This window comes from Populus euphratica, unplaced genomic scaffold (assembly GCF_000495115.2).
Source record: "Populus euphratica unplaced genomic scaffold, PopEup_1.0 scaffold10.1, whole genome shotgun sequence".
In the NCBI taxonomy this organism is placed as follows: domain Eukaryota; kingdom Viridiplantae; phylum Streptophyta; class Magnoliopsida; order Malpighiales; family Salicaceae; genus Populus; species Populus euphratica.
The window spans coordinates 1,241,908-1,257,586 of record NW_011499856.1 but is presented as its reverse complement, the minus strand read 5'-3'; the positions used below and the strand labels follow the sequence as shown (position 1 = coordinate 1,257,586).

The 15,679-nt window shown below is 33.9% G+C and overlaps 2 protein-coding genes across 6 annotated transcripts; both read left to right on the top strand.

Moving 5' to 3' along the window:
* The first annotated feature begins 2,626 nt into the window (after positions 1 to 2,626).
* On the top strand, positions 2,627 to 5,008 carry LOC105123511 (uncharacterized). The gene is made up of 4 exons (XM_011023144.1): positions 2,627 to 4,202; positions 4,278 to 4,382; positions 4,651 to 4,743; positions 4,839 to 5,008. Exons 1-4 carry the CDS (start codon positions 2,627 to 2,629, stop codon positions 5,006 to 5,008), a joined length of 1,944 nt encoding a protein of 647 aa, XP_011021446.1.
* A 591-nt stretch (positions 5,009 to 5,599) lies between these two features.
* On the top strand, positions 5,600 to 14,102 carry LOC105123320 (ecotropic viral integration site 5 protein homolog). Of its 5 annotated transcripts, XR_841831.1 has the most exons (11): positions 5,821 to 5,903; positions 6,601 to 6,832; positions 6,965 to 7,160; positions 10,039 to 10,209; positions 10,294 to 10,410; positions 11,569 to 11,766; positions 11,860 to 11,919; positions 12,004 to 12,102; positions 12,839 to 12,942; positions 13,500 to 13,832; positions 13,967 to 14,102. XR_841831.1 is itself a non-coding variant. In XM_011022861.1 (10 exons), exons 2-9 carry the CDS (start codon positions 6,690 to 6,692, stop codon positions 12,938 to 12,940), a joined length of 1,086 nt encoding a protein of 361 aa, XP_011021163.1. In that variant the 5' UTR covers positions 5,600 to 5,655; positions 6,601 to 6,689; the 3' UTR covers positions 12,941 to 12,942; positions 13,500 to 14,102. The 5 variants fall into 5 exon arrangements, 4 of the variants coding, with proteins under 4 accessions (XP_011021163.1, XP_011021162.1, XP_011021161.1 ...); XM_011022861.1 differs by lacking the exon at positions 5,821 to 5,903 and adding an exon at positions 5,600 to 5,655 and having other exon boundaries at positions 13,500 to 14,102; XM_011022860.1 differs by lacking the exon at positions 5,821 to 5,903 and adding an exon at positions 5,663 to 5,783 and having other exon boundaries at positions 13,500 to 14,102.
* Positions 14,103 to 15,679: the final 1,577 nt, after the last annotated feature.

Below are 15,679 nucleotides of genomic sequence, written 5' to 3'. Positions count from 1 at the left end.
TTTTAAAGTGAATTTCTGTATTTTCAAAACAAGAGATATAGATGTGAAAATCTCCAAAGACAATATTTATTATTTTTATTTCTAAAATATCTTTGTAAAAAGCTATCAATTTCAAAATTGTTAAATTAAGACATGTAAACATAAAAATGGTTATTATAATAATTTTAAAATTAACTTAGGAGTCAATTTAGGGTAAAGTTCGAGTCATTAGTCGAGGCTTGGGTCACAGGTTATGTTGACCTGATTCAATATAAAAATAAAAATAATTATTATCATAATTTATAAATCTAATTTGAGGGTCTATCTAAGGCGAAGCTTGAGTCACAAATGGGGTTGACCGTTGATCTAGATCAGTATAAGGATAAAATAGTTATTATCATAATTTTAAAACTCAACTCGAGGATCGACCTATAGTAAAGCTCAGGTCACGTGTTAGGAAGGTCGACCTTAGTTGACTTGGATAAACATAAAATAAAAATAATTATTATCATAATTTAAAAATTTAATTCAGGGGTCAAATCCAAAGCAAGACTCAAGTCATAGGCCGAGAGAGTCAACACGAGTTGATCCGAGTTATTGTATACATAAAAATTGTTATTATAATAGTTTTAAAACCTGACTCGAAAATTGACCTAAAATAAGGTTCAAGTCACGAGTCGAGAAGGTCATCTTAGCTCACCAAAAAAAAATTTAAAATTTATTTTTTAAAAATATCAACAAGTTTTTACCTCGTATTTTATCTTGAGTTAACCTAAGTTTTTAATCATGTTAGGTTAAGTCAATCATTATTTTATTTTTTTTAAACTCAAATTAATATAAACCTTGGGTTAACCTAACAAGTTAGTTTCAGTTATATAACTATTATTATTATAATATTATTAATTTCAAAACTTAATATAAATTAGAATAGAAAAAATAATATAATTTTTTTTTTGTAAATATACAAGTATGATAATAATATACATAAAGAGTAAAACAATTTTTTTCACATTTTATTACACTATAATCAAATAAAATATAAAAATAATTATTTTATCTTATATTATTAACCGAACACATATACAGAGATAACACGCACCCATGGCTACTCTCACTCTTCCACACCTCCTTTGAACCACAGCCACGTAATCAGTGTTTTAAGACCTGGCCCGGCCCCGCGGGTTGACCCGGGACCCGGTCGACCCGGATCTATGGGCGGGCCGGGTCTAAGCAAAAAACAGGCTGGGAATTGGCCCGGTCAGACCCGGTCGACCCGGAGGGTCGACCCGGGACCCGGAAGGCCCGGCCAAACCCGGCTGAGACCCGAGTTTATTTTTTTATATATATCCTTATGCCTGAAACGACGTCGTTTTGGGCTTTTGTAATTAAAAAGCCAAAACGACAAGAGCAAAGGGACGAACGCATTGCAGAGCAACAAAACTGCAGAAGTGAGAAGAAAACCTAATTAATTTCAAGAAATCGTTAAACCCATTTCACTCCATCACGAAAAAGAGCAGATGAGCAGAAGACTCTTGAATCCTTGATCGCCGTTTCAATTCAGAGCATAAGGTTAGATGAGTTTTTACTTGTTTCTTTCTTCTTTCGGCTTTCGCTATCCTCTATTTCAACTTCTTCTCTCATTGAACTTGCAGGAGAGTATAACAGTAGCATCTGTTCTTCCCTCTGTTCACCCATCAATTCTTCCCACCGATTCTTCTCACAGGTATGTATCTCATTTTCTTTGTTTTTCTATTTTTCTGCAACTTCAAATGGTAACATATATGTTCGTTTGCTCTGAATATTGTTGTGAATAATGCTGTGAAATGTGAATATTTTGTTTGTTAATTTTTGTAGCTGTGAATATTTTTGTAGCTGTGAAATGTGAATATTCCATTTGTTAACATATATCCTGTCCCTGTTCGTTTGCTTCTGCTTCTGTTGATGCTGAAATTGAATTACAATTTAAGACTATTCCATGTTAATCTGATTCCATGTTGATCTGTATAGTGAAAAAGAACTAGCACTCTTATTTTTTCTTTTATCCGTGTTGGCCATTTTAGTTTTTGTAATGTTGATATATCAATTTTATGGATAGTGTTGGCCATTTCAGTTTTCTATGATGTTGATATAATATATTAGTTACAATTGAACTGCAATTATGAGAATTTGGATGGGTTGGCCGTTTACTGTTATTTAGATTAGTTATTTCAGTTGTTATTTAGATTAGTTATTTCAGTTTTCAATTTTCCTGTTTGTTTACTTTAATTATGGTAGTAATCTTATAAATTATGCCAGATCCTTAAAATGTCTTCACATGATGGTAGTACTCCAAGTAGTGATCCTTCAACGGCCCAATCATCTCAACCTTCAATTTCCATGTCAAGTGGTGGTAGAGGAAGAACAGATTTGGCATGGGGTCATTGTAGAGAAGCTCCTGAACTTAGTGTTGGTTGTAAAAAAACTAAATTAGTATGTTTATATTGTGCTAAAGTATTTGCGGGTGGTGGCATTAATCGATTTAAGCAACATTTAGCTGGAGCTAAAGGAGAAGTTGAACAATGTCGCAAATGTCCTCCTGATGTTCGACATCAAATGCTTTTGAACCTTAAAGGAAATGTTGAAACAAAAAAAAAAAAGAGTTAGAGAAATGCAAGCAGATTTCAATCCATTTAATGCACAACAAAGGGAGCATGAAGAGATGATGATTAGACAATTAGAAGATGATGATGGTGATGGTGATGATGAGGATGAGGATGAGGATGTCAATACTAAAAAACATATGTTACCCCCAAAGGTTGCAAAAAAGAAAAAGATTCAAAGCACCAACACTATAAAACAATCAACTACAAGTTATGGAAAGCAGAAGAAATCTGCAACATTAGGGACATATTTCATGCCGAGAACAACTCCTGGTGCTCAAAAGTCTCTTCAGAATTGTTGGCAAAGGAAAGAAGCAGTTGAACGGTGTGATCTTGCTTTAGCAAAGTGGATGTTTGATGCATGTGTGCCATTTAATGCTGTTAATTCTGTGTATTATCAGCATGCCATAGATGCTGTAACAGCCATGGGTCCTGGTTATAAAGGGCCAAACTTGCATGCTATCCGTGGATATTACTTGGCAAAAACGGTTGATGAAGTGAAGATTTATGTTGAGAGTTATCGAGAGATTTGGAAGAAGACTGGTTGCACATTAATGGCTGATGGATGGATAGATCAGAAGAGGAGGACTTTAATTAACTTCTTAGTATATTGTCCTAAAGGAACAGTTTTTTTGAAAACCGTAAATGTATCAGATGTCTCAAAGACTGCTAGATTGTTGTATCAGTTGTTTAGAGAGGTTGTTTTGTATGTTGGGGTAGAAAACATTGTGCATATGGTGACTGATAATGCTGCAAATTATGTTGCTGCTGGCAGGTTATTGATGGAAGAATTTCCTTCAATATTTTGGTCTCCTTGTGCTGCCCATTGCATCAACCTCATACTCCAGGACATTGGTAAATTGCAGTCAGTTTGTTGTGTTGTTGAGCATGCTTCTGGTATCATAAAGTACATTTATAATCATTGTTATCCATTGTATTTGATGAGGAAGTTCACTGGAGGAAAAGAAATACTTCGTCCAGCTCCTACTCGTTTTGCCACCAATTTCATTGCATTGCAAAGCATTTTAGCTCATAAAGATGAGTTAAGAGCTATGGTGACATCTAGGGAATGGGTCTCATCTGCTTATGCTAAAGATATCAAAGGAAAAAAATTTGTTGAGAGTGTGCTGGACTCTTTGTTTTGGGAAGAATGTGCAATAATTATGCGAATGAGTGAACCTTTAGTTCGAGTTCTGCGATTGGTTGATGGTGATGATAGACCTTCGATAGGATATTTGTATGATACTATTCATCATGCAAAAGAAGAAATGATGAGGAGATTTCAAAAGAGAAAGCCTAGAGTGAAACCTTTCATAGACATTATCAATATTCGGTGGAATGGACAATTTTATAGAAATCTTTATGCAGCGGCATTTTGGTTGAATCCTCGATTTCAATATGATGCAAATATAATGGATAAACATATGAGCACCATTTCTGGACTTCTAGATGTTTTAGAGAAGTATGCACATGGAAATCTACCATTGCAAAGTAAGATTACAAGTGAGATGAAGTTTTTTAGGAATGCTGAATATGACTTTGGCCGAGTGTCCGCAATAAATAATCGCATCCTTATGCCTCCAGGTATATAATTTTTATATTTAAAAATATTTTTTGACATAGTCTCACACTTTTACTAATTTTTTCTTTTTTGTGTAGATGAATGGTGGATGACATATGGAACCAGCGCTCCAAATCTACAACAATTGGCTATACGAGTGTTAAGTCAAACTTGTAGTTCTTCAGGATGTGAGAGAAATTGGAGTATGTTTGAACATATTCATTCCAAGAAGAGAAATAGATTGGAGCACCAAAGGCTTAATGACCTTGTTTACGTCCACTGCAATCTAAGATTGAAACAAAAGTATTTTTCTTTTCTCTAATTCCTTAAATATTATTTTAACTTGTTTAGTAGCATTATTAATACTTATATTGTGTTTACTTTCACTTTTAATATATAGGAATTATTGGAAAGGACGAAATTATGATCCAATTAATGTTGAGACAATTTTTGACATTGAAAATTGGGTAGTTGAAGATGACCCATCAATCTTGACAACGGAAGAAGTAGAGAGTTTTCACCAAGCTCTTTCAACTATGACCATACAAGATACTTTAGATGATGGTAATTAATGATTGATTATTTAGTGATAAATATTATTTAAAATAAAGTATTATTTAACACATAATATTTATTTGTTAATTATGTTTGGAATGTAGATGTCATAAATGTTAATGAGATTGAAGATGATTGTGATGATGAAGTTTCAAAGGAGCATGCTGATGATTTATTAGGTGTTGACGAGATTGGCTCATTTCCATCAACATTTGATCCGAATTTTGCTCCCATGGACACGGAAGAACTTAATGTGTTCATTCAACAAAAGTGAATGCGTTGTTGATTTAGAATTTATATTGTTGGATGTTTTGTTTAAAATATTTTAGAATTTATATTGTTGCATGTTGGATGTTTTGTTTAAAATATTTTAGAATTTATATTTGGTTTGTGTTTTGGATATTAAATTAAATTTATGTTGCTGGTTTAAAATTTAAATTTGATTTATGTAAGTGTTGCATTATAAATTTGTAATTAGTAGGTGTTTTATACAAGTTTTTTTTTTGGGGGTTGACCCGGGTCAACCCGGGTCAACCCATTTGACCCATGACCCGATCACCAGACCGGGTCGATGACCGGATCGGATTTTAAAACTATGCTAAATACAGCTTTTTTTCCTGTGTCTATTATTTCTATTTCTTCCATCTCTATAGAGTAAACAAAGGCTACCTTATTTTATGTTTTTCTGCGATTGCCCTATCGCTACTGCTTGTTTCTTCACGCTTGGCCTTTGTCTATGCGATGTGCTGCCGTTTTAAGATGCTGAAGCCTCTACATGTAAAATAACAAACATAAACGACACGTCTTTTTGTTTATTTTGTCTTCCTTTCGATATAATCTTGCCTGTCATTGTCGGTTCCACTGTTAGTGCAGTTTTTATTGCAACAGCGCACGTATTAAGCTCCAATTGGCTTGAAAAAGGTACGAGTCTTGTCCAATTCTCTCTCTCACAAAATATCTGTGTATATATTATTGGTAGATTGAACAGGAGGAGTAGGAGGAGGAGGTAGGCTAATCATTTCCAGGCTAGAAAAACATTAAAAACTCAGGTTTGTGTTGGCTTAATGTAGTGATAAATTCACGTTTTTGAGATAAACCAATTTGATGTCAATGAAAAAGATTTATGGGTTTTATTTTTCAGCCTAATTGGTTCATGTTTTCATCATCAAGTTCAGTGCTTTCTTTTTTTCTTGTCTGCGAGTTCTCTTTTACATACATTCACTGTTGCGGGAATTTGAGATCCTGTTGGCTGATTTTTTTTTTGGCCGGTCGAAGTTGTGTTTGAATTCATTTAGGCTTGAGAGAAAGCTCCATTGTTTGTTGTTTAGTGTATAGTATTATGAACTGTACATGTTCAGTTGTAACATCGATAAACTCTCCTTATTTGTTTTTTTTTTTCCTTGCATTTAACTTATCAGCTCATCTATACTTGTAGCTGTTATCCATTGCCATGCTGCTTTTCAAGGTGGTTTCCTTTGCTTTAGTCTATGCTCGTTATTGTTCTTGTTCTTGTCATTTCTAAACAGCTATGCTGCTGCCGCGTCCTCAGTTTATTGAACAATATTAGTTGCCGTCATTGTGCTTGGATATGTTTACTTAACCAGTTATGAAACTTTCTTGTATACCTATATACTTGAAATTAACTCTAAAATTAGTAAACTTGTTTTCATTTTCTTTAAATAAGCAGAACGGTTACTTGCATGTTTAGAATGTTTTGGTTAATTTTGATACTCTCATGTCTTACTAACACTCCAGTTAAGAATGAGGTTTGATTCCTTTTTATTTTCATTTTTTTTATGTGTTCAATGTGTAATAACTAATATTATTAGTTCTATGATTTTCAGCTAATCAATTTTGGTTTTGCAGGTGATTTGAGATTGGTTAGTGCATTGCCATGTCAGGGAGAGTTAGGCCCTCTGCCTTGTGGCATACTAAAGTTTCTTTCAAATAGTAGCATGGAGAAGAAAAAAATAGATGAATATGAACCAGGACCGCTTCCTTCACCAAGACCACTGGATAGGTTTGGCTTTTTGAAGCAAGAGGTTAATAATTCATCACATGGTTTAACCAAAGGAAGGTCAGCTTATGAATTTGAGAGGTATGGTGTTTCTTCAGGAGGTCACTTTCAATATTCCAAATGAGTTAATGTCAAAGGCTCATTGATGGATCTTCCTTGCATACTAATAGATAATAATCTTGATTAGTGATTGTGGACATAAAAAATTTTCAGGGAGGAAAGAAGGGTAAGAAAATGGAGGAAGATGATTGGGGTTGGAGGAAGTGATTGGAAGCATTATGTTCGAAGAAAACCTCATGTTGTTAAGAGGCGCATACGGAAAGGAATCCCTGACTGTTTAAGGGGTCTTGTTTGGCAGTTGATATCTGGAAGTCGAGACCTTTTGCTGATGAACCCTGGGGTTTATGAGGTACTCCTTCATTTGTCTTGATTGAGATATATAACCTGAGATCTTTTGCTTATCATTTTGGTAATGAGATTCTAGTTGTAATATGTAGTGGCTATGCTCATATTATCTTTGAGCCTTAAAATCATTCATGTTTAGTTCTTCAGCTGGACTCCCTCACTTCTTCCTTTTTCTGAATATTTTGCACATTGGTTTGTTCACTTCAACTCGTAGGTGTTAAAGGCACAAGATTTAAAGCTATCAGACAATAAAATTTAAAATCAAAGTCCATGTTGATTGATTAAATCATGCATTTGTTTTCCTTCTTAATGTTTTCTACAATTAGTCATTATATCTGATCCAGAGGATTAAAATCAGCTTTGGCTCTATTTTAGTGGATGGTATATCGGTATGCTAAAAAGAGCATTTGATGGTGGCAGTGCCTAAAATTCTAGGGCTTAGTTTGTGATGGCCTGATATACTCATCCGGATGATTTAGATGTATGAATTTCAGAACTTTGCTTGGTTGCAGAAAGACCTTAAGAATTTTTTAATTTTTTATATGAATGGTGAATTTCATAGATAGAAAACCAGAAATTTCCTGGTTTACCAGAGTTATTTACATCTAAATATGAAAGAAAATTTATCTTAAAAAATTCCTGAAGTCACAAAATCTGGAAATTTTTGGGTAACTAGTTGCTTCCTGCAAAATCTTAGTATCTTGAAGCCTTATCTGGACTGTCTGAACAACGTTCTTTACAGTGCTACCTTTCATCTACTGCAACAGTATTATGAATCTTTTGGTTCCTTTCCTTCCAAATACAGTAGAAAAAAAACACCAATGAAGCCACATAACAATAGATTGAAAAGACTTTTTCTGAATAAAGATTTTTGCACTCAGAGTTCCAAACAGAAAAGATCCTATTATTCCCACAAATTTGGAGAATTGGCTGTCAGACTCTTTTAGAGAACACACAAGTGAGGAAGAGGGTTGATTTCTGTCTTCATCATCCTCTGCTTTACACACAAACTGAAGCCATGACCCTGACCATTTTGATGTGCCTCATCTTTATAGTTAACCTGTCCAGAATAGCTTGCCAGAAAATAAAGCTGTGCCTTGGAATGGATAGAGGCCCTCAAATCAACTTAAACCTGTCCACTCTGCTTCATTTTTTCTTGATCAAATCCCAAGCACTCTTAGAAGAGAATTTCCCATCATCAGTGAGTTTCCATGTAACACCATGGCTTTGCAAAGGATAAGGGAAGAGAAAGCCACGAATAGCACATTGAATGGCACTTCCATGGCATCTGAGCTAGCCATTTACTTTCATTGCTGCTTTTTTCTGTAGAAGGCGGTCCAGATTAAAAAATGATCCTCTGACCATATTGTTTGACCAAGGATCCATGAGGATGCCAAGAGTCCCACCAGAGATGGATAATTCTTTCCATTGCCTGCTGAATGCTCTATATAGTCCTGAATTAAATTTCTGAACTTTAGCAATCTCCAAGTTCAAGAACATTCATTACAGACATTTAAGCACCATGGGCCTTTTCCCTTAAGAAAGATTGTTAAAAAAATGCCTATATTTCCCATTTACTTGGCATTTATGTCTCTATAATCCCTTTCCTTAGGGAAGCTATGTAACATGTCAGGGAAGGGATTGGCTGGGAAACCTTGATGAGCAATTGTGTCTTGCCATGCTTATTAATGTTAGTTGTATGTAAGAAGATGAAAAATAAAGTGTGCATCGACATATACTAGGTTACTTGTTTAGTTTGTACACATTATCTCACACATAATTTTTTTCTTTTTGTAAAGACATTTAACATTCAAATTGTATTGCCTTGTAGTGATGTGTGACTGCCTTATAATTTAGATTCAGGGCAATTGTTTGATCAATGTACATAGCTACTGCTGGGAAATTTAAGGTTTTTTTGTACATAGATAAATGGTGATTTGTTCTGGAGTTGAAATTGAAAGCAGAAGGGGATAATATGGTATCTGTAGGAACAGTACCTATGAACATTATCCAGGGAGCTGCTTTGGTATATACATGTATGAAATTTTTGGCTCTGACAAGGGCTCTACAACTCTCGCATAAAAATTAATGGATCAGTGCTGAAATTATTGCAGATTACATACAATGAAGCTTTATTCCAAAAATATCTGTAGATCATTTTGCTAGTACAATCAGTAAAGTAAAACAAATCATATTCTTCTTAGAAGACGTGGAGAAGGGATATTTCTTTTCTATAGCTCTTACTGGCATCCAATCATGTGTCCTTCAATGCTTTTCTTTCTTTTGTTCTTTGTAAGGAATCTAAGCTATTTCGTTCTTCTTTTCCTATTTTTGACAATTTTAGTTTTCCATCAGCGTAGCTAAGAGGGTTTTAGAGCTCTTGAGGGTTTTGAGAGGCTCTTTTGCTAATCCTTTCTAATACCTCCAGGCTATTATCCTTACTTTGAACCAAATTTGGAAGGATAAATTGCTTTTGAGATAAAACTTTTGTTTAGGGCACCTTGATAGGGTAGACACTAATGAGCTTTTGCATGTAATAGACCAAATAAGGCTCTGTCTTCTGATGTGTGTTTGTGATGTGCCTTCATATGAGAGAAACACAGGATTGATTTGTTTTTACTGTTCACTTGCAAAGAGATTTTACAAGTATTGACTAGGGATTTATTCTTGGAGAAATTTACTACTACATAACCAGTACATTATCTGTGAAAAGATCCTAAGTGGCTGGGGAATTATATGCTAAAAAGAATACATGAGTGCACTGTTCTTGGTTTCTGATGTTAATTTTAGCTTTTCATGCTCTTTTCCCTCTGCTTGCATGTGCACACAGCCACACATAGATTAGTTTGTGTCATAATGATGACACTATATATTTACTGCAGCAACTACTTATATATGAGACATCAGCATCGGAGCTGGATATAATTAGAGATATTTCCCGGACCTTCCCATCACATGTTTTCTTCCAGCAGAGACATGGTCCTGGTCAAAGGTCGCTGTACAATGTTTTGAAGGCTTACTCTGTGTATGATAGGGATGTTGGATATGTTCAGGTCTGAGACTTGTGTGATTTATGGATCTTAAATTTACTTAATTCACTTACTGGAGAATGACAGTGCAATTGTTAAAAAATGCAGGGGATGGGATTTTTAGCTGGTTTACTGCTTCTTTATATGAGTGAAGAGGATGCTTTTTGGTTGTTGGTTGCATTGCTGAAAGGGGCAGTCCATGCTCCAATGGAGGGATTATATCAGGTAATTCATTTATACAGAGAGCTTCTTGTTCACATTTGTAAAGTTGTGGTTAGCTTAGATTATTGGCTGTGAGATGCTAATTCCCTACAATCACAGATATAGATCACTATCAAGTGAGCACAAACTGGGCGAGATAAAGCAACACAATGCGATAAGATTTGCATTTATACATCTCAACAAGTTTTCATGTGGCTTTGTTGTGGTGGTTGGTGTTTCAGGGAGAGTGCTCAAAGGAAGCGTTATCATCCATCAACTTCCTTGACAATACATGCACCATATAATGGTGGTGTCACTTGCAACTTTTCACTTAATAGTAGCTTGTAGGATCATATCCTCTGTTAGCGTTACAAAAAAAAAAAAAGAACTATGCCCTCTGCTGATGAAATCAGGCTTGAATTTCCTCTTTTTCTCTCCCACGCACACCACTCGTGCACACTTACACTAGTAATGCCTTGATAAGGAGCTGGGACCACTTCTTGATAATTTGTTTCCCAAGTTCAGAATTACAAGATGCATAATTATCTACATTACAATTTCAAATAAGATAACCTAGAGGGGTGGCTTACTGCTTCCTCAAACTTAGGAAAAGGTCAGCCACTATGGAGTTTTAACCTTGATTCCATACTCCTTGTCAAGGAAAGAAAAAATATTGTCTATTAGTTTTGAATTACGTTTTGTGGAGACAAGTTTTCTGTAGTTACCAAAATAATGAATCCACTAGTCACCCACAATATCATGACCATTTGAAATTTGTTTGTTTCATGTGATACCAAAAGGTGAGAGAATCTTTTTCCACCAAGTTATGGTGGCATCCTATTCTGAGTTTTGTGGCTCCTTCAAGCTTTCTTAGAGTTAGATTGATCTTTGTACATTCAATGGTAGTTCAATGGTAGGTTCACCGCATGCTGCATGCTACTTGTAAATGAGCTGCTTCATACTTGAGAGAGAAAAAGGAATGCAATGGTCAGTAAACTGCCGAGATTTATTACCGTCTCAAAACCCCATGAACCATTTATTGGTATGATATGAGCATATGAACCACCTGTAGCCTCTTTTACTATTTTGAACTGGAGTCTGAGGGAACAGCACCTCATCCACTCTTCTTGGGCTTTGAAAACACTTTCATCCTGTGAGAAGTTATATTTTATACTTTGTCAGGTGGGCCTGCCTCTTGTTCAACAATATCTGTTTCAGTTTGACTGCTTGATGAAGGAGCATATGCCGAAACTGGGAGAGCATTTCACCCAAGAAATAATAAATCCTAGCATGTATGCAAGCCAGTGGTTTATAACTGTTTTCTCGTACTCTTTTCCATTCCACTTGGCCCTTCGGATTTGGGATGTCTTCCTTTATGAGGTCAGTTATTAATCATTTTTTATGGTTTTTCTGGGAAGGATCATTACATATGGTCTGGGTGTTAATATGTGTCTGCAATTTATTCTTTGCCAGGGTGTAAAAATTGTTTTCAAAGTGGGTCTGGCACTGCTAAAATATTGCCATGATGACTTGGTGAGGATCCAAGATTTTTTTGTCTACTCTGAAAGAAATAGCCGCACATCCCTAGCTTGTAATTGGTTTTCTTTTTGTTATCAGGTCAAATTGCCCTTCGAGAAGCTTGTACATGCTTTGCGTAATTTCCCTGAGGGTGCAATGGATCCAGATACAGTACTGCCTATGGCTAACTCCATCAAGGTTCTCTCTTTCTCTCTGTGTGTGGCTGGCATGTGTTTAAGCAAAAACAAAGTTTTATTTGAACTCTACATTCTACCATCATATCACACTTATTATATATCATGGTTGCTCTGGTTATCTCCATCCATTTTCTGTATGTTGTGTCAGTTTATTCAAATTATAATTATAGACAGTCTTATGCTTCTATGATGATCTTTGGATTTTAATCTTTTGAGCCAGTAAATATGTTGTATTTTACGGTGATATTTAATAAAAGTTTGCCGTCATTCGTTAGCAATCTCTGTTTGAGCTGCCAAAAATTCTGATATTCTTAGGTCTGTTTTGGTTGATTTGATACAACCACTTTTCCTGTGTATGTTTTGTTTTGTATTCTTGACACAGAATAGTGAAAAATATGAAATATAACCCTCAGAAAAAATATGGTTCCTCCTAAAATCATGAATAGGTAAGAATTATTAATATTTGGGGCCATAAATATTAGCGGAACCATATTGTATTTTTTATGATTTACAAGGGGAGCCATAAGGAGCATGTCTGTGTGTGCACATTTTATAAGGTTATTGGATATTCGAGCAATTTGGCTGTATTTTGGGCAGTGCTTAAATTATGCTTAAGACACACACCCCTGGCAGCAGTGTAATTAATACGTGTTAGTGTTCATGGATATTGAAACAGCTTAGTTTTTGAGGTAAAACTTTATTCATCATTCATGAAAAAGGAGTGGATTCATTATCAGGTGTCCAGACGTTTGGAAGAGCTGAAACAGGAGTATGACAAGAAGAATGGAAAGCGAAGTCATTCCACAGAAATTAACAGGAATCAGGAAGAGTTACAATGAAGGTTTTTCTCCTCTTTCAAGGGAGCTAAGCCTTTAGTTATTCCATCCATTCTGATTCTTTTATTCTTTTGTCATGAACTATCTTATAGTATGAAAAATGTATATAAAGCATTTACTTCCGTGATGGCCTGATGCTCCATAGTTGCTTGGTGGAGTTGAAAATGTCCATGAAACATGTGAGGCATTCGGATTAGAGAAAGTAGTGTGACATTAGTGGTCAGATCTAGTCATCTCCTACTAGGATGGGATTCTCTTCTTGATTGTAATGCATTGAATATGATAGTGATAAAGATGATGACTAGATTCTGTCTTTTCAGCAATGATTGCACGGGAGGTGTGTAATTTCGGTATAATAGTTAAAGAATTATTTTTAAACGCCTCTCCTGCCCTGGATATGTCTCTCACCTTGTTAACGTTAAAATTTGTTTTCTATCTTATAACTACTAGAGTAAATCAACTAAAATGACATGCTCGTCTGTTTACCTTGGTAATAGTTACACTTGCTACTTCTTAGAAGGAGAGTTGATTCACTTAATTTCTTTTTGCTTCTTGTTCCTAGTTAAAGATTGCAAGTCAACAGAAGTTCCTTGTGCTAACCAGCTCATAAAGATTTTGGCTGACACAGAATTCTTATCCAGCCAGATGGGGTTGGTAGTGGGAGATCATCACAAAATTAGGGCAACAGAAATGCTTCATATGTGTCATCATCGAGAAAACGTGCAGTTGCCAAATTGTTCTTGAGCATCCTTAAACACCTGTAGAATAGTTGAAGACGCATGTTGTCTGGTCCTTGTGCCAAGCCTGCTGATACACATTGCTTGGAAACATCATGATTAGTTTTTCAATAAGAAGATAGATATCTAGAGCACCATTGAAGAATCGCCTTTTTATGGTAAGTTCCATGCATTTGCTGCATGCTGCCTAGTGGTTTACTTTCCGCCCAACATGCAAAAGCATAGGCTCTAATGAAGCCAATGTCTCGACAGAATTTATTCCTAACCAGTGGATGCCCGTGCAATTTGACAGGAGTGTCGGCATATCTTCCCTTTAATAATGGTGCTGGCAACCATTAAGGTTAAACTTGGTTAGGGTTTCAAGACAGAGGGAAGATATATCTGGAAGAATCATAAAGATGATGGTTAGAATGATAGAACAGAAACCTTAAAAAATAAAGATATAAATTCTTGTCATTTTAGAATATAAAGATATAACCTTTTATCTCTAGTATTTTATTTTATATTTTTCTGTATTGATACATTAACCAGAAGATTAACTTGGAAAATATAAGAATTTGATTCCTTTTCAAGAGGGAATTATTCTTTAATTAATGCTGTAGTGGGCCTATATTTGCATTTGTCATGTCTCTAATTTGTGAAAGCTAATAGTAATAATAAATCATGAGTTTGATTGCTATATTTAGCATATTATGTAAAAGATGTATTGACTTACCTTTTTTAATTTTCTCCTTTTCAAGCACTTTAACTTCTATAGAAACACAATTAATACATTCCTTTAAGAAATTAGTGCAAAAAGGGATTTTTTTTTCTCTAATTCAAATTTTAAATCCAATTAATACATTCCTTTAAAAATTAGTGCAACAAAGGGAATGTTTTTTCTAATTCAAATTTTAAATCCAATCAATACATTCCTTTAAAAAGTAGTGCAAAAAAGGAATATTTTTCTAATTCAAGCTTTAAATCCAATTAATACATTCCTTTAAAAATTAGTGCAGAAAAAGGAATGTCTTTTTTAATTCAAATATTAATGTGTTTGGTAAAAATTATAATTGAGTTTTATATACAACAAAAACCTGTATAAAATATTTAGTAATTGTGTAGTTATGATTACTTTTAAAAAAAAAGTTATTTGAAAATGTATTAAAATAATGTATTTTTATTTTTTAAAAAATATTTTTGATATTAGTGTATTAAAATGATCTAAAAATATAAAAAAATAATTTGAAGTAAAAAAATAAAAAATTTTCAATTTTTTCAAAAGTGTTTTTAAAATGCAAAAACAAAGTGTTTTATAAAACTCAATTAAAAAAATATATAAAAATTACTTCATGAAAATTACATTTCAAACTTAATTTTTTTAGTGGATTCCATAATATTAAACAATTTTTTTACCATTACTAAATATTATACCGCAAATATAAAAGTAGGTATAAAATAAATATACATACCACATCTACTAGGTATGTTGATTATTTTATTAGAAGAATAACTTGCTCTCTAAGTAAATATTTTTTTAAAAGAAATCACAACTTAACTAATTAAAATCTTCTCACTTTTTACTTTTTACTTTTTACTATTTCCTTCTGGATTGAATTTTAGAAGTTTGGATACTAAAATTCCCCTTATAACACGGGACCTCGGTTACAAATTTTATTGATATAAATCTAGATAATCAGAATATTTCACTTTAATTTATTTTCTTTTTTTCTTCACCTTTGTGCTAAGTATATGAATTTAATTATTTATACACACATATGTTAAATTGTTACTTTTAATTGGTTTATAATTGTCAACTTGATGTTTTAAATTAATTAACTATTTTGTAAAGCCACGGTCCTTAATTGACTTTGTTGACAAAAAAGAGAGGCTATAAAGTGAGTTATTTAATCTGACTATACCCTATATAAGTTCTAAATAATGTGTTAAATCAATATTTTTAAAAACAAAATAATATTGTTTTTAATTATTTAATTTTTAAAAGAAAAAACCAAAAGGTTTTTTC